The sequence below is a fragment of the Drosophila hydei genome, unplaced genomic scaffold (genome assembly GCF_003285905.1).
Source record: "Drosophila hydei strain 15085-1641.00,03,60 unplaced genomic scaffold, DhydRS2 tig00008145-arrow-arrow-pilon, whole genome shotgun sequence".
NCBI lineage: Eukaryota > Metazoa > Arthropoda > Insecta > Diptera > Drosophilidae > Drosophila > Drosophila hydei.
Window position 1 is genome coordinate 436,119 of NW_022045850.1, and position 20,123 is coordinate 456,241.

The 20,123-nt window shown below is 35.4% G+C and overlaps 2 protein-coding genes across 2 annotated transcripts; both read right to left on the reverse strand.

Moving 5' to 3' along the window:
• Positions 1-1,257: 1,257 nt before the first annotated feature.
• Positions 1,258-5,998, reverse strand: LOC111597933 (putative uncharacterized protein DDB_G0286901). Its single transcript, XM_030225846.1, has 3 exons — positions 5,990-5,998; positions 3,500-5,332; positions 1,258-1,581 (listed from the first exon to the last, which is right to left on the reverse strand). The coding sequence occupies exons 1-3, from the start codon at positions 5,996-5,998 to the stop codon at positions 1,270-1,272; spliced, it is 2,154 nt and encodes a 717-aa protein (XP_030081706.1). The 3' UTR covers positions 1,258-1,269.
• Positions 5,999-13,972: 7,974 nt separating this feature from the next.
• LOC111597859 (cathepsin L1) lies at positions 13,973-18,201 on the reverse strand. Its single transcript, XM_023312779.1, has 5 exons — positions 18,058-18,201; positions 17,836-17,988; positions 16,906-17,292; positions 14,677-14,837; positions 13,973-14,333 (listed from the first exon to the last, which is right to left on the reverse strand). Exons 1-5 carry the CDS (start codon positions 18,166-18,168, stop codon positions 14,138-14,140), a joined length of 1,008 nt encoding a protein of 335 aa, XP_023168547.1. The 5' UTR covers positions 18,169-18,201; the 3' UTR covers positions 13,973-14,137.
• Positions 18,202-20,123: the final 1,922 nt, after the last annotated feature.

The following is a 20,123-nucleotide window of genomic DNA, read 5'->3' on the forward strand; positions in this document are numbered from 1 at the left end:
GCAAAAAAAAAAAAAAAAACAAAATTGTGTCGAATAAGTTTTGTAATATTTGAATACTAATATTAATACTAATATAATATTAAAAATATTTCGAAAATTGAACGAAAGACATCCATTAAGTTATGTGGGAAAATGTGAGCGACACAACAAACTTTTGGGAAGAAGTTGACCTCTATACAGATTCAATTTCTATTCTTGCCAAGCTCAAATGCAAAAATAATACTGGTCAAATATCATATTACTAAGGAACAGGATTAATCTGAGCCCGCTCAGTAAGAATACTATGCCTATGGTTAAGCTAATTTAATACTCAAACCCATTTTGCTGATTTATTTATGGTTGATTTATGTACATATACAGAACTGCTTAGTAATTACGAATCTATCGTACGGTAATGAATCTCAGACCGATCTTTCAGAGTTAGGTTACCATATGAAAAGGCTCTATACATTTTTTCTTTGCTTTTTTGTGTAATTTTTCATTTCAATTGTATTGCTTATACATCTGCCTCGCACAGACTCGTACGCATTCCTGTCTGCGGATTCAGTGACTAATTTTTCTAGGTGTACTATTTTGGCTAGGACGAGCTCAGCTGACCGGGATTGCGCACAATCGACAGGAATCGCAAATATCTCAGCTGGAGCTGCGAGTTGCCATCGCTCTCGACCTGATTGGCGTTGAGTAGAGAATGACGGACTTTATGACACTCATCAGAAGATGGCGTCGTTGTTGTTTAGGTCCCCGCGTGTCCACCATGATCAGCTGCTTTTTTATGCACACATTCCAAGTGCTGGCGGAAAGTCTTTCTTGTGTCTAACATGACGCTGAAGATACTTTAGCGCCCTCTTTGACGTACTGGTTGTGCTGCCAATCCTGAAATAGGCCGATTCCATTTTTTCCCGTCGCTAACAAGGACTGTGGTAACGGCGGCTATTTCAACAGCAAAGGTAGATCCAAGCGTAGTGGACCGGCGTACATTGAATTCCACAGGAGGGACCCTAGGACTGAAACCCTCACTCGTGTTGAATACTAGTGTTCTAACTCTGAATTAACTGTTTATTGTCTCTCGTGGATACTGCTTTCAGCAACCGAACAGTTTATATTATATTAGCAAATGAAATTGAATAAGAAATAAGTGTTTTGTTTGTGTTATCAATTTATTGTACCTTAAAATTTATAATCGGGTTATATATAGATTGATTTACATAACTGTTTTTAATTATAAGAATATATTCATATATTTCAAATGTTGTTTTTGTAATAATCATTTCATTCGATGCCATTTTCAATTATTCTCGCTGTAGAATCACTGGAATATAAATGTCTAGGGGTATTTATGGGGCTCGATGGTCTTTCGTGTTGGTGTTGGTGTTGGCGATTTCGAAATGAATTCAAATGTGATCTAAAAAATACTGGAAACGTAACCCGCTGCGGTATATTATGTAGACTAGCTTGCCCACAAAATATCTTATCGCTATCGATCTTCAATGCATTCTTTTTCAATAATTGACGTTGGCTTTGTTGACTCATTAAGTACTTGCGCCGAGACAGTCTCTTCAATCCATTTAATCCACTTGCATCCTAAACAAAAAAGAAATTCAAAATAGTGTTTATGTAAATAAATGAAATGAATAAACTTAAATAGAACAAGACAGTAACCTTTAGTCGGGAAGACCCAAGTAGAAGATACCCTAAACTCCATAGATGGCACCTTTGTATAGATCCTATTGTCAAGAAAAACAAACAAGAAAGCTCTAGTCGGGCTGCCCAACTCAGAGATACCCCAAACCCCGCCCACTCTGTGTTGTTAGCCTGCTAGCTCTATATATGTACAAATAAAGAAAGAAAAACTGACAATAAGACACCAGGACTCACGCAGCAACTCTTCCAACACCACCACTTCATGTGTGAAAACGAAAAAAAAGCCCGTCGTTGCCACCGTGAATCTTCCGTATAAACATTACCCGTTACAGATTTTTATTAAAGGAGCTCTGACAATTTCAACACAATTCAATCGCAATGACGATTCTAAGACTAAACGAAAATAATAACTGAATAACTGAACACTTAAACGGGAATATTTTTGATTATTTCAATCAAACTCCATCTCGTATAGGTTCTGAGATGGACACGTACTTTGACAACCGAGTTGGCTTGTTATGTACATATGATACATTTGAAAAAGCCATTTTACCCTGATTTCTTATTTTCAATAGTTTACAATTTAAAATCCAGTAACACATTAGCTCGCGATAATTTGTCCCACGTTGAGTCCAAAATCTCAATAATTCGTAAGACTGATGTTTCATTTAACATATTTTATTAACTCGTAAAAGCTCTATATTTTTCGGTCCCCTCGATTATTCGTATAATTTTTTCCATGCAAATAATATTTTACTCTTGTAAATTATTATTTTGTTTCGAAAGGCCCTCCAATGTGTAATGCGAAACTTGTTGTGAGTTCCCGCAGGGATTTGTCGACAGTTATGTCGTCGTTATGTCGTCTACATGCTGAACCGTTTAAGTATTAGGTATTCGCAGGGTTCATGGTATTTCCTAAACGAATTGCCTCGACTAGAACGCATCTACTGTTTGAAAGCTTCAATTTGTGTTCATTTAATTTTAAGTGTCTATTTAATTTTCCTTTGTAATACCACATAAGTAAGACGTTTATAAGTCTAATAAAGCTAAATATCTAAACATCATCTAAAACATATAGTCCCTGTTAGTTCAAAGAGTGGTTAAATGAAAAGTCGACTCATGTATTTCATAAAAAATTCGACTATATTCAAAAACGTGTTTTCTGTAGATTTGGGAAGGGGACGATCCAAATCCCGAATATTTAACAAATCGTTTTCATCACAGGAATCTACAAATATGAAATCACCAACTGTTTTAGTATAAAAGGAAATAAAAGTAAGAATATTGCACTGTCAATTACTTATTTACAATCTAAACGCTGGCACCTCCACAACCTTGGAAGATATGGATTTTTCAGATTTGTCACGGTGTCAAGAGGCATAGATGTATATATCTACTTTACGATAAAGCTCCAAAACTGGACTTAGCTACGCTTCCTTCCGCCTGTTATATTTGGAGAAAATCATTTTACTCTGAACTTCTTCTTCTTCAAGGTATAACAAGCAATAGACTGACTGACTTGGATATACCCCCAACTCATGTAGGCCTAAGCAAGCGCTCTGTTTACTGTTTAGATGGACTTCTATTTCAAATACGTTTTTGCACCTTTTGGGAGCAAGAGGAGGAGATCTTAAACATTTACTTAACTGAAGCTACGCTTAAAAAAGGGAATGCGATGAATTATCGAAAAGAATACAAACTTGTTTCTCGTTTTTGTGATTTACTGATTTAATGGTCCAGATCAAGAATATATTCTTTGTGATCTCTATCACACCTCCTTCTGATTATTACGTACATTTCAACAAAATCATTATACCCCGAAAAGAACAACGAAATGAATTATATATATTTGAAGTACCTCAATATTTTTTTTCACATCAGCATTTCTGGCCATAGATGTTAGTTTATATATTTCATGATTGTGAAGATTAAACTTTGAGCAACTATTTGATTTGAAATCAATTTCGTCTTCAACATCTGTTGTAATACCATCGACGTCGACATCATCATTGGGGCTAACGGATTGGGAATGTGAAATAGAATGGGTTTGGGAATGAGTTGTACTGAGCGAGTTGATATCATCTGGGCAAATGTTGATTGATTCATTTACTATGAAAGCATCATCTTCAGTTGTCTCAATATCGACAACTTCATCATCATCATCGGCAACATGATCGTTATCTACGTTATTAAGATCATCATTATCATCCTCATTATCGTCATCTTTATCTGCATTTCTAGTATATAAAGATTCTATGCTTCTCATCTGATTATTTCCATTAAGTTCGTTTGGCTGCTCGATTTGAGCAGCTGTTGAATTAATTATTGAACCCGTTGGCAAACTTTCAGCCGTAATGCTGTTGTGTGTGAAAACAGTCGTCGTCTGTGTTGGACTTATGTAAACATTACTAATTGAGTCATTCGAACGCGTTGCATACAGTGAAGTTGACATAATAGCAGCCGAAGCGACAACCGGCTTAAAGGCCGAACAACTCAATATCGATGGTATATTGAAATCGGTATGCTCATCGTGAATCTTGCGATAGTTGATCGATGTGCGTGGTTCATTTTTAATCACATTCAATGGCTGCTGCATATTACTTAAATCGGTTCTTATCCATGGACAAGTTTCATTCATTGCATCGCTATTACTCAATTTTTTTGTTGTTTGATTTTGCTGCTGCTGCTGTTGCTGCTGCTGCCACATCGTATAATCGACAACAAAGTTTCGCGATAGTGGCACTATCGATAAATCGTGCTCGTTGCGTAGCGATTGCAGTGGCGATAGTACGGTTGATCGATGTAAATTGAAGCCCGCAACTGCTGTTACACCAACACCAACAACTGCTGCTGCAGCTGCAGCTGCTACTGTGCTATAGTTGTACTGCTGATTCATAGCTCGCTTCGTCGTCGTCGTTGTCGTCGTACACAACGTTTCTTCAAGAGTTGTTTTTGTCTCACAGCTGATTGACGATGAATTGTTTATTGGTGTTTGATCTACGGCTGGTGAATTTTGATTACGATTGCAACTGCTACTGTTGCTGCTATTACTCCGACTGTTGTTGTTATTGCAACTTACAAGTCGCTTCCTTGTGCCACCATTAAACATTGCCTTAACATCTTCCCATGCATGTATTATCTTCTCATCATGACTATGGCCACTCAATGTCATATGACGCCGCCACGAATTAAAGTTTGCTGCATCTGGCTGTATATAGCGATCGTTGGTGGTAATGCGATGTGAATGGAATATGAATTTATTTGGCGAGAAAAACATGCCACAATAGCTGCACTTAATGCATTTGGCACGCGATGAATTATAGCGTGCGGGCAGAAACGATCCACGACAGCCCCAAGCACATTTGTGCTGTACGCTGAATGCAAAATCATCGGGTAGCCGAGGCGGTGTATTATCACCCAGAAAACTCTTACAAAGCCTTTCCGCCTCTCGCCGCGTTATCATGCCGCATCGTCTCGAACTAACTGGCATCGCGCCTGCTCTGCGTAGTATCTCCAGCTGCACGGGCGTGCATTGAACGCACGTTATACCCAGTGCAACGCGACGATTGTGGATCTCATTATAACTGAACTGCTTCAAAAGTGTGTTCGAAATCTGGGCCAAACACAGGCGCTCTTGGCCCTCAATGTACAGAGATACTATTGGTATGCCATAGAGCATTACGGAGCTTACCTAAAACAAATCAAAAACAAATTATTTTTACTACTTTTTATTTTTAATATAAATATATAAAGTTAAGGTATATTGTTTTTTTTTTTTTTATTTTTATTAATATTGAACATTTTACTATTGTTTATTTAATTATATTAACTCATTGTTATGATTAGCTACATATTCATATATTTTCTCTTATCCTAAACGTCTTCTTATATTATGGAATAACCATGAGCTAATCTTGTTTTCTCGCATACATCGTAAATATCTTATATATACTGAAAGGGGAATATATAAGTTTTCTGCAATGGCTTAATACTACTTTTTTCTTCAACACTACAGAGATATGTCAAATTGAATTTAACTTCAAACTAAGTTGTCCACGAGTATGCATTTCAAATTTTCGCGTCTCTAGCTTCAATAGTGTCAAATCAATTGCGTTCATGTGCACAGACGCAATACTGATATCGACTCTTTCTTTATATATATAAATAATTTAATTAATAATATATATATATATATATATATATACATATATATGTATATATAATATTTAAATATATATGTGAATATATCGAAAATCACTTGTATTTCAAATAATGTTGATATCGGACGTGCCTGTATATGTATATATATATCTGAACTTTTACTAAACACTATTTGCTCAGCTCCCACTTGCAGCATCCCTAGTTGACAACAGTAGTCAACAGTAAATTCCTTCATTTATTCCTATTGTGTAACATGAATATTCATATTGTATATTATCTATATAGTACAGTAGCCAAATTAGAATTTAATAGCAGTTTGTACGGCGTAGAGGGAATCTAATCAGGGCACTAACAATTATTTGAATTAGGCACACCGTGTCTAATGCTCTCACATTTCTGACAACAATTTGAAGCAAAATCAGTCGAATGGGAAAACAATTTATTTATATCCTATTTATTGCATAAGTGGGAGGAAAACTTTTGCAGTCTTCGTTGTCTTTTTGTGATTGGTTCCAATACAGAATCAAAGCACGTAGTCTACAGGACCTCAGGGACACATTTGTCTACTTTCGATTCGGTCTCTGTTCACACACCCTAAGCAGAACAAGTTTATGTTTTTTTCTTTTAGTAGCTATACGATTTCAATAATTGTGTGTGTTTTTTTGGTAAAAGTCAACGCACATGATTCGATTTCGGGGATACGGCTATTTGGCTGTTTTCCATTCCATTTCCCGGAGTTGAAGGACGAGTTGATCTTTGTATTGACTCTGGGAACGCCATTAATGCAATTTCTGCAAATAAAAGAAAACCAAAAAATCTGTAATGTTCATGTTTTTCATAATTTCATAAGCTAGTTAGCCAAAGGATTGCGATACTACTCCCAAACTGACCCAAAAGAAACTGGTATATTTCTCGATATATACATCGATTACCCAGAACAAAAAACTATCAAAAAACAAAATTAATGAAATCCAGCAAGAGAGAATGTTGTAGATAGGTTCGAAAGCCTGTATAATACTCGTTTAGAAGACAAAATATTCAAATATTCGACTTGCAATGCCTATTTATATCTAGTTCCCAATCTGTAGAATATACCGTTTTCCTCGAGCAATCAAGCTCTATCAAGCCGACGTCGATATTTATACTTTTGTAAATTACAATAAAAGTTTATTTTATTGGAGCACCACTTTTATTTATCATTCATCCCTCATTATTCCTTTCTTATCTCTCATGTAAGTTTAGATTGACAAACATCTAAAATATAAATTAACTGGAAGCGGCTATTTTAAAGTTAGACTGTTTACTGCACACAAATTTTATAGCTTATTTCTGATACCAATCGAGCCAGAGGAGAACGAGAACATGAATATGGAAGGACAGACATATTAAAGTTAGATATAAATTTATTCAATCTGAGCAAAGCACGGCCGTTGGCACATTCAATTATATTATGCGTGTGAATGGCATAATTGAAAGGAAGATTGTCCCTAGAGACAATTCGTTAAAGATAATATGGTTACACGAAAACAGTAACAAAGTACAGATTGTTAAGCTTAATGCCAATGTTTCCCTTATGGGAAGCGAAACAAATGATTGCGAGACTTCTTAACTTCCCAAGCGAGAGGCGAGCAGGGCGCAAGTCATCGGAGGGTTGAACGAATTACAAACCAGCGACGTAAATAATGACAAAATTATGTTAGTATTTGAAAAAACAGACCAGATTGCCAACAATGTGGCAGATGTACTTAGTTAGTCAGCGAACAATAAAGTCGGGCGGGGGAAGCATTGCTCAAAGCTACAAAATATTGCGCGGGGTTGTTTTTTCATTTTAAAAGCGATTTATGTATCAGAGTCGATATCCTTTAACAATAATACTAATATTTGTTATTTATAATTTTTAATGATAATTATAATTATTATAGTAAATTGTTTGACTCTATGCATTATTATTTTACCCAGAACCCATTGAATGACCGATGGAGCTGTGGAAGACCACATAATCTTTGTATAAGCTGTTGATTAGGAGCAACATATGCATTGAATAAATGAAGATCGAATTAAAACATATCTATAAAATCAATTGTTGATTATTCGATTCCATTGTAATTGTGTCTTTAGGTTTTTGCCTAAAATCTTCTTTTAGCAATTCAAAGTTGATCCTTAAAACTATTTTAGCTTATGCAAGTGAATATAGAATTTGCCCCAGAACATTGTTTCCCCAGGGCCTCGTGAGGCTTACTGTTAGGCTGAACAATGGCACGACATTTAATGCCACTTAGTCTGTCAGGAATATCTATATATATATACATATATATATATATGTATATATATATATATATTTATATATATATTTATTTATATATGTGTGTATATGTATATTTATATACTTGTAGTTAAGAGAAACTTACGCAACACGTTTGCAGTGAAAATGCCATTACCTTAAATTATATAATTTTGTTTATAAAGGGCGTACTGTGGTTGTATTTGTTGTTTTTCCTGACTTCACTCGACTCCGTAATTGCTTGCATAGGCTTCATATTTCAATTTACGAAAGACTTTCAAAATGCAACCAGACTTACTGCTACCCAGTACATACGAATTGTAAGTTTCGCGTTTAAAATCATAGAAAATATATTTTTTATTATAAATATTTAAAATTTCAAAATTTATAACGAATAATATTAATTATAATACACCAAAAAAATTAGAAAATTAAAAAAAAATTAATTGAAAAATAATTACAATTAATAGTAATAATTGCAAAAGTACAAGGAAATTAAAATAAAATTAGATTAGTTAAATTGTCAAAAAAAAAATAAAAATAAGAATAATACCAATAATATTAAGAAAATTTGAAATATAATTTGAAATACAAATTACATTTTAACAATTTTAATAATAAAATATTTATATTTATATAAATATAATCAAATATTTATAACCTGTAAAACATGAAAAATAAATAAATCGTAATTACATCAATGAATTACAGGGTATGTAAAAAGACTGGAACAGGAGCTTATAGAATAGCATATATATATGTATACGAAAGATAGTCTATATTGAAGTAGAAAACGATTACAGTTTGGGGTAATATCCCAATCGTGTACCCGAGGGTGGCTTACATTTTGAAAGCATGTGTCCTTTGACAAGCATAAGGGGTATAAACAGACAGATACAGGGAGATTTTCATAGAGAGAGAGAGAGAGAGAGAGAGAGCGAGAGAGATAGTCAGATAAAGACTAAAATACCCACTGATGAGTTGGCAATAATTCGGTTGAGTGGTTACTGTCAACAGGCAAATAGAATAGAAGGTGTTCCAAATGGGGGCGGGTAATCATTATTACACACTCAATCGCTTGTTTTTGTTGTTGTCGATGGTCTTTTGTTTACACGTAAAACATCATGCATATTTAATTGGGTTAAATTGCTGGACGATTAACATTTGAAAATGAAATGCGCAGATAATTGAGTTTATTTTGCCTAATTACAAGTGCCTTTTCTGTTCACAGGTAGGCGTTCAGGTAAGCCTGTTACAACCTGTGCGTGCACTCGTCGTCATAGAGTAGAGAGCGCCATTAATCCGATTGAACCATTTAGTTTGAAGTATGTTTGAATTAATAATGGAGATCACTTCAGATATGACGAATCCTTTTACAAAAGCCATATAGCCATAACTCGGACTTCTTTCGACTTACTTTATCAACTCCAACTCGCTTTTCTATATTTTTAAACCCTGTCTGTCAGTCCCAGCATCTATAAGATTTAGAGAAAAATTGTAGGTGTCTGGCACGCCCATTTCAAATTTGTTTCAAATAATTGATAAATTAGCCGTTGTTATACCCTGATCCCATTGAAAATGGGAAGTCAGGGTATAATGGTTTTGTGCAAATGTAAGTAACAGGCAGATGGAGGCGTGGCAGATCCCAAAAAGTATATACATCCTGGATCAGGACGACAAGCCGAGTCCGTCTGTCTGTCCGTCTGTGTGAACTCAGCAATATAAGAACTAGAGACTTGAAATTTTTAGTAGGTCCGTGTATAGCACGCGCATATCGAATTTGTTTCAAATATTCGATAACTATTCGCATTTAATTTATAATTTAAATTAAATTATATCTCGGACGTCTTAATATTTTATATTTAGTTTTATGTATATTCTATGCAATTTTGGTTCTTTTTGGATTTTGGATACCTGCTCCAAATTTCCCCAAATTCTTAAAATTTAATTCAGTTGGAAATAGGGCCATTATATGAAGGCGTTTGCAACTCTACCAAGCCAATAGGATGATATGTAGATCATATGCTGAAAATTTCATTAAAATCCATTAAGTAGAACAGAAGTTATTAAACAAAACGATTGGACAATTTGCAAAAGCACATGCCAGCAGCGAATGCGAAGCGAAGAATCGAAATTGCGATTGAATTGTGCTGAGTTATTGGCTGCTACTTAAGTTCAAATTTGCAACGTTTCACATAAGTAGTGCAGTGGCTGCGTTGGTAGAGATGGCGTACGTTAGCGATTGGTCTCGGATCCAAGCCTCGCGGCGACGGGAGATGTTTTATCTCCTAGTTGGGCATTCCGACTAGAGATTTCTTACTTATTTTAATACTCGTTCATACTCGTTTCAAACATCGATAACTTTTCCAATGAATAAAACAGTTTGCACTTTTAGTGATATTCCACCTATTCATAATATTACAGAAAGCGTATGGTCAATTGCTCCATGCTTGTGCAAATATATCTTCAAATGCGCGCAATCAGTTTCAAATTCTATTAAAAAAAACTATAATTGCGATTAAACTGACCCGCTGCCTCGTAGAGCTTGGAGCCTAGATCAGAAGTTGAAGTTTATGTTGATGTTGTGCCACCTAATCAGAAGTTAAAATTGAAGTTGATGTTGTCGAAACATAAAATTGTATCATTTCAAATCAATGTTTCTCGGACAATTCAATTCAATTCAACTCAATTCAATTCAATTTTTCAAATGATATGTGATTCCAAAACAAATCCCAACTTTTCAGAAGTTCTTCATAACACTTATATAGGCTGCGCTCAGATAAGTGGCAGTCTAACTTGTAGGCGTCAGGACATGGCCGTCCTGCTTGAACATTTTCCTTTCATTTGTGAGGTATTGGCTTGCACAGATACAAATGTTTTTGCTTGAACATATGAAAACGTAACAAGTGAGAAAGATCTACACAGGATGCCCGACTAGGAGATACCAGTGCTATCTGGTTTTTATACCCAGGGTTTTTATGTCAGGGTATAATGGTTTCGTGCAAATGTATGTAACAGGCAGAAGTAGGCGTGGCAGACCCCATAAAGTATATATTCTTGATCAGGACGACAAGCCGAGTCGATTGAGCCCTGTCCGTCCGTCCGTCCGTCTGTCCGTCTGTCCGTATGTGTTAACGCGTGGATCTCAGCATCTATAAGAGCTAGAGACTTTTTTGTAGGTCCGTGTATAGCACGCGCAAGTCAAGTTTGTTTCAATTATTCGATAACTATTCGCATTTAATTGTTATCGAATAAAACATGATTGAAATGCAGTTAATAAATTATATCTCGGACGTCTTAAGATCTAGAGCCTCCAAATTTTGTATTTAGTTTTATGTATATTTTATGCAATTTTGATTTTTTTGGATTTTGGATACCTGCTCCAAATTTCCCCAAATTCTTTAAATTTAAGTTCAGTTGGAACTAGGTTCATTGTGTAAAGGCGTTTGCATCTCAATCAAGCCAATGGGATGTGTAGATCATATGCTGAAAATTTCAATTAAATCCCTTAAGTAAAACAGAAGTTAATAAACAAAACGTTTGCCCTATTTGCAGAAGCACATGTCAGCAGCGCCACGCGCACGCATTTTTGCTATGCTTTTCTATTCGAAGAATCGAAATTGCGATTAAATACTGCTTGAATTATCAGCTGCTACTCAAGTTCAAATTTGCAACTCATCTAGTAAGCAGTGCAGCGGCTGCGTTGGTAGAGGCGGCGTTCGCTAGTGACTAGTCTCGGGTTCAATCCTCACGGCGATCAGATGTTTTTTAGCGATTTATTTTTTTTAAATTATGAAGTGGCGGTGTTGGTAGAGTTGGTGCACGTTGCGCAAACAGTTCGGGTTCGAAACCTGGTCTCGCAATGTCGTTTTTTATTTGTTTTCGTTTTTCTTGAATACTCGATACAAACTACGGAAAATATTAAAAAACTCAGAGGACTGGGATCAGGGTATCTCCTAGTCGGGCACCCCGACTACAGCTTTCTTACTTGTTTTTGTAGGTCCGTGTATAGCACTCGCATATCGAGTTTGTTTCAAATATTCGATTACTATTCGCATTTAATTGTTATCGAATAAAACATGATTGAAATGCAGTTAATAAATTATATCTTTAAATTTTATATTTATTTGATGTATATTTTATGCAATTTTGTTTTTTGTTGGATTCCCTAAATTCTTAAAATTGAAGTTCAGTTGGAAATTGGGCCATTATGTGAAGGCGTCTGCATCTCTACAGAAACGTTTGGCTAATTTGCAAATGCACATGTCAGCAGCGCCAAGCGTACGCATTTTCCTATACACACATGAATTCAATTGAGTGTATTCTTTTCTATTCGAAGAATCGAAATTACGATTGAAAACAGCTTGAATTATCAGCTGCTACTTAACTTCAAATTTGTAACTTCTTTCATGTCTAGTGCAGTAGCGGTGTTTATAGAGACGACGCTTGTAGGCACTAATCTCTTGGCTCGAGTTCAGACGTTTTTTATTGTTTTTAATTTTTTAATTATGAGGTGGCGGTGTTGGTAGAGTTGATGTAAGTTGTGTAAACAATTTGGGTTCGAATCTTGGTGTCGTAATGTTACAAAAAAAAACAAGGATTTGAACAACTGTGAACCATTGAACCCAGAAGTTCGAATAGAAAAGAATGAACGCATTTAAATGCTTTTGCACTTTTGTTTACTTAACTGATTTTAATGACATTTTCAGCATATGATCTACATCTTATACCGGACAATAAACAAATTGTTTAACAATAATAATGCATAATCGGATGGCTTGGGCTTCTATCTTACATATTTAACTATTTCTGTGGGTCAGGTGTGGGACATAAAATTTTTTAAGCTGTCTATGGTTGCTTGAGTTATCTAGTAGTCTTAGTGCTAGAGCATTATCGTGCTCATGTATCTTTTTGGACCAATTATTTGAGATCAAAGAGCATGTCAAATCCAAATTAGATAATAATATTGGGACGAAGCACAATGCTAACTGTGTAATTAAATTTATAAAATCACGATCATAAATCATTCTCTCTTGAGTTTTCACCCTTAAATTGATATCGATTAAAATGAATTTTGCAATTACGATTATATATTGATAATATCTATATGATATATATATTTGGTGATACACTGTTAAGTCCAGACTTAATATAAAGAAAAACATTCATCCATACCATCCTACTTATATGTAAATATAAGTATTGCAGAGCTGTGTTGGGTTTGTTGAATTAGAGAGTTGCTTTGATTATATTAACTGATCACTTTGTATTTTCATTATTATCATTGTATTATTATTTTTTTATTATTATTTTAAATGATGTAGACACTTTAACTATATAGCATTATTGTATCAGTTTGTTGTAACAACGAAAATGTTCCGAAAAATTGATGAAATGTCGCGCGTCACGAAATATCCATGAGAACTGAATAGCAAAAACATTTTCGTTCACCTGCATTTCTTCAGAAAGTCAGAAATATATACAAAAAAATGCGATTGTCCAATAAATAAATAGTAGCGGAGCAAAATTAGCCAATCGGAATGCACGCAGCTAAAGTTATTCAAGCAATGGCTGTATGGGTGAGAGAGAGAGCTGATGATACGTACAGGGTGTCAGCCAATCGGAGCGCTCGATACAATATGTGAAGGCGTGTTCAACGGAAACTTTGGGCACTTCCGATACGCATGCGTATTGGTTGAGAGACAACCCTTAAGGAGGAGCTCTGTTCCTCCTTAGCCGAGTCATGGGCATCATGCCCTCTAATTTGCACATAACACGTATTTTGTATTTTGAATTCAACGAACTGTGAATATTGCTTTTAATTTAATTAACTTTTCCCAACAAAATTGCGGCATGCAAATTAAATGAGGCTCCTGGACGAGGGTGTAAATACGTGGCTGATGTATGCTTGTATGTATGTTGGACATGCAATGTTATTTTATTCATGAACTTGTTTGCTTGACATGGTGTACTTATTAATACATGTATAACTCATTTTGCTCGATATCTCTCTCATATCTCTCTCGATATCTGTGGGCGTGCATAGCACGTGGGTTAAACTATTGCATACGCTGCATAATTGGCAATCCCACATAGATTGATGCCCTTACGTATTCTCATGTAGCCAGATTCTCCCCACATTTCTCCCCACCAATTCTTAAGTATCCAATAATCTTTTTCATATCCAATCAGTAGCATCGCATGATTAACCGAACTCGAAGTGCACGTGACATCATCGTAGATTCCGTCGCTGTAAGCAAACAATAGCACAGAATAGAAAACAATTAAAGACATCTAACAATGATGTTTATTGTCAACTTTATTCTACTTTTTTTATTATTTTTGATATATTTATTATTTGTGCATATATATTTATACAAGAGTATGCTGGCTTTGAAGGAACTCGGTCAAACTAGAACCAATCTATATTTTTGAATTTACATGTCTCTAATTTGGATAATTTACTGAGGGTGACTAACCCTAGACTAAAAATGTATCGACGTCCATTGGAGGGTTGGCGAATCGGGTAAAACTCTACATTCTATATTCAATATGTAACAACTGAGCTTTGGATTAGGTCGGTGCAATCTTACCTATACAATTGAAAAGTTTTTGGGGTCGCATTGATTGAAACTGCCACTGGACCAATATGCGCCACCGCTGCTTGAATTGCCTTTTCATCATTTGCCGGCAAAATGGCCCACGAGGTGACGTTGACCACGGCCAATTCGCTGACGAACTGACAAGCCCCTTTCTAGAATAGAAAATGCATTTATTTAATATAATTAAATCATACATAAAGACAGCAAGAGGCTTCTATTCTATGGGTATTAAATTAATACAAACATTCATTCCCAAGTATATTTTACAAAAAATATATTTTTATTACGAGATTATAAAGATTTATGAAAAAATTAAATAAACTTATTGACTATTAGCTATAAGAATGTATTTATTATGGTAAAGAATAGCTTAGCGTAATTTTTCTTCCAGTACATTTTTAAGATAAAAAATCGCAATATTCTAATAAAAATATATATATATTAAAACTAATTAAATTTAAAAAATACTTGGTCAGGGAAGTGAATAGAGTATATTGATTTTCGGCAATGTCAGTCAGCTGGACACTGACTAAATAGAGACTTGTAATATATCTATATATCTACGCTTATTGGGCGAACAATTTTTTAATTGAGATAATGTCAAGCTCCTCCAAAATAGCGAATCAGAAAAATGTTATATTCCAGAGATTTTTAGCTAAAATATGTAATGAATATTGTATGCAGATTTCCGCCTTCACATATAGGCTACAAATCATATGATCCACCCATCCATTGCTTGTAGTAAATCCTTAAACATTGAATTTTAAACAAATTTACTTGACCGTGATATTTTGACAGACAAATTCGAGCATTGCACGAGTCGATCAAGTTGATTTCAATTAATCGATAATTTTTCATATTTAAACGAAATCGAACTGTATTTATTATATCAAGTCACCGAAGTCTTTGCAACTAGAATATCCAACTTTCATTCATTTCTGTTTTTCATATTATATTATACGAAATGTGGCATGCAACACAGCCATTAGGTAAAATGTAATAAATGATGTAGATCATATACTGAACATTGCGTTGAAATTTCTTGAGTCACACCGAAGTTATTACAGAAAACGTGTGGACAATTGGCATCAGAGCACTCATTTGCGCATACCTTCAAACACCTTCTTTGTGTTTGATATATATGAGTGATAATATGGGTGCTCAGGCTGTCTCGTAGTCAGATACTCCTGAATCTTTTTTACTTGTTCAGATAGCGAAATGTGCACATAGATAAAGACTGAAGTTCCACCATTGAGGTCGGAAGTTTCATGTTTGAAATATAGTATGTTCCTTTGTTCATGGGCAACAAAAATCACAATTAACGACAAATGTAATATACGTGTGTTATATTAAACCCTTAATAAACAAGTAAGAAAGCTCTTGTCGGGGTGTCCGACTAGGAGATACCCTGATCTCACTCCTATTTGCGTTTTTTTAATATTTTCCGTAGTTTGTATCGAGTATTCAAAAATAAAAGCAAATAAAAACTGGCATTACGACACCAAGATTCGAACCCAAATTGTTTACGCAACGTGCATCAAACTCTACCAACACCGCCACCTCATAATTACAAAACAATAAAAAAGTCTCCTCTTTGCTGAGTTCGAACCCATAAATTATCGCTTACGAGCGTTGCCTCTACCAACTAAATACAAAATTTGGAAGCTCTAGCTCTTAAGACTTCTAGGATATAATTTATTAACTGCATTTCAATCATGTTTATATTCGATAACAATTAAATGCGAATAGTAATCGAAAATTTGAAACAAACTTGAAATGCGCATACTGTACACGGATCTACAAAAAAATTTCAAGTCTCGAGTCTCTCAAAACAGACGGACCGACAGATAGACGGACAGGGCTCAATCGACTCGGCTTGTCATCCTGATTAAGAATATATATACCTTATGGGGCCTGCCACGCCTCCTTCTGCCTGTTACATACATTTGCACTAAACCATTATACCCTGATTTCCCACTTTCAATGGGATCAGGGTATAAAAATTCTCCAACTTGCATTTATTCAGATTTTTTCGTGGCACCCGTTAAAAATGTAGCCTTGGTTTGCTGAGGAAAGCCATAAAAACCTGAAATCTATATATCTAATTTATATATAAATATATTGGATTTTGGATACCTTTCGCCAAATCATACTTCAAATAGAAGAGACGATCGAATACTCTCGACATGTGCACGCTTGCATGTATATATTTGTATTTACCTTCGAGGCATACTTGTAGTCAACGGATCTCATTAGACCTCCAGTAGCTTGTAGATATCGAAGTGTGTTTCGCAGCGAGCCGCCTGTGCAACCCTGATTGCCATGCGATATGCTGCAATCGACGATTTGCTGTTCACTTAGAGGTAGGATTCTGCCGGTCCGCTTGAAAACTTGACCCTCAATGCTTTGGGCAATGCTGAAGGCGTAACATGAGCCACAGCTCTGTTGATTATACGATGGTGTCACGAAACCCTTTTTACGCCAATCCAAACTGTCTGGCACATTGTCCATTAGCGCCGATCCAACTATATCGGCCATATTATCTGATGGCGATATCAGTGGACTTCTTAGTAAACGCAAGAAGCCCTTAAGATACGAATCAGTACTCTATGGGTAAGGAACGTTACAGCGTATTAAGCAAATAGCCAAATGGTGGATGTATAAAATAAAGATTATACAAAACAAATTACATATATCATCATCATCAACATCAACTATATGTTGTACCTACTATCTTTACATAGAACAGGTCAACATTGATTCGCCTGTGAAGAACAATCTTACGCTCACAGTTGCTATGAATATCGAATCATACTAACTATGGGTTCTGCTTGCAATCACTGCAAGCATATACTTCTCAAACGGTTACTGCGCGTTACAGCCTTAAGGTAAGGCTCCAGAAACCTAGGCAGAAGCTAATAAGGCTGTTCAATGGGGCACAATGAAAAGCAGGTAATACGCTGTCAAGTTGACAGAGCGTTTTGCATATCCTAGTAGCTTCAATCAATCAGCAGGATTAGACCCGGAAGTTATTCCAACCAGCCACAAATCAAGGCAAACTTCACATCTTGTGTTTTCATTTGCTGATAAGCAATAATAAACAATAATATGTCCTACATTACACATATGCATATGTATGATATAGCTTACCATATCTGCCATTGTATTTGTTGTTAGTCGAAAGCTGCTTTTGCCTGAATCATAATCTTTGTTGTGCTCGTTGACAATTTGATGGTTTTCCTCGTAGGCCTTATAGCTTCGCAGCTCATCATAGGGACGTATGTAGCTTTTGTTGTTGACTTTCTGCAAGAGTGGCGAGTCAGGGGTAGATTTGAAAACGATTTTACAATATTCATTCATTGTTATAATTACCTTAAATTTCTCGAACTGCTCTCCATAGATTTGGCTTGAATCATTTTGTTGGCACAGTACCAAATTGCCAGCAAAGATGAAATACAATAATGAAACCAGAGCGAGTCGCATTGCTGCAATCGAGCAAATGAGTTTTTAAATATTTATTCTCATGCGATTGCAAATTGCAACTCAGCAAACGAATACCCATTGAATAAATGGAAATGTTGGGCACTCGCTGACCTCACAAAGTGCATATGCCTTGGCCGTGTCTGAGGGGGTAATTGTCGAAGAACTGCACAAGACCAATATACCCAGTTCAAGCTCATTTCAGTGGTATCATTATTTATTTGCTTATAAAGCTAAAAAGCTAAATATAATGATATGCATGTGTATATATACATTTGCTGCAGTTGTAAATCTATTGCCGAGCTTCTTAAGGTACCTTCGTCGTGCACTTGCTTGGTACAGTAGACCGCTTTGGTACTTTGGTGTACTGTGTGACTCTTCGACAGTCCATGGTACTCTTTGGCATTCTTTGGTACACTTTTTGTTACAGTTACTTTTCGCTGCTACTTTCTTATGCTCGCAAAACCTCATTAGCAGATTGTTAGCTTTTGAGGGTGGTTTCGAATGCTTTGAATTCTTTGAATAATGCAGGCGCTCTTAACTTTGTATGCGACGAGAATAGAATTATTATAATTAATTGGTTATTAAATTTAATATGAGTCGTGTGCTGCGCATTAGCTTGTTATCACGAATCGCCCTATCTATGTGGCAATATAAGCACCATAGGCATTCTACAAACACATAATACCCATGCAATCATTACATGAAATAATATTTAACGGTATCTCTCTCTCCCCCTCTAACATTTTTAACTTCATTGTACATAAATATATATATCACGATCATTTCCGCGACTCAATAATAAAAAAGAAAACAGGAAAACTTTCTATTTTTAGAATTCGAAAAGAACATGCATATGTATGGGAAGCATGCCTATGCTTGGTAAATTGGCCAAACATTTTGTTTAATACCTTCTGTGTTTCTTTCATAAAGGATTTTAATGAAGCTTTAAGTATATGAGTCATATATTCTATTGGTAGCTTAACTGATAACAAATTTCGCTTTGCATTACAAATTGCAAGAGGCTTCAAAACAAAATAATAGTTTGTAACGAAAGTTACAAATCTGGGAAATTTTTACGAATTCATTTTTTTATTCAAGCCGTTTTTACGTGTTAATGAGATTTTCCAGTTAGCAGGGAGCGAATTATATTTTTGTAAGCAGCTCAGATTTCATTTTGCAATCGGAATCAAATCTCATTTTAGAATCGCACAGCATAGTATCCAACTTTGGTCAGTACTGTGTACAAATCGGCAGTCTTAAGCGCCACCTATGGTTGAAAATTATTATTTTTACAAATAGATATCATATCAGCTAGTATTTGTAAGGCCTCCCAGTGTTTAATATTTTTATTCATACTATTAGATATAATATCAGACAGCTTTTATAAGCAACGTATAGTTTTAAACCTGTAATGCCATCTATTGTTGAGTCTTTCGGGCATTTTGATACTTTTGCTTACTTTCCACTATTTCGTTTACTCATTCCCTTTTCTTATTATCGATACCCATAGACCTCGATACTTGTGCTTCCGCAGCTCAAGTGCGGCCAGAGTCTGTGTTTCTTGATACTTAAAACGGAAGCGTGGAATGATAGGAATATAACCTGTTCAGAGACATACAAGATAATCGAGGATTCTAAATATGCCGTCTAGATAACATTATGCCAAAATAGATAAGATCACATGTTTCGAACCTAAATTTAGGCAGACCAACTCTGAGCCTTAGAAACTCAGCAATCAATAGAAAACTGAACAAAACTACAATAACCCTTTTCAGGGTTCAGGGCACCTCTTAGTCGAGCGGAGGTCCTTGAAAAAGCATTAAGTATGCATTTCATCAAGGTAACATCGCCAGACATGAATTTATAATACTCGCGGTAGCTATTTCAAGTTCTATGGAAGCAATAAGGAAAACCTCAAAGAGCTTCATACGCTTGGATCGATTCAGAAAGTTGAA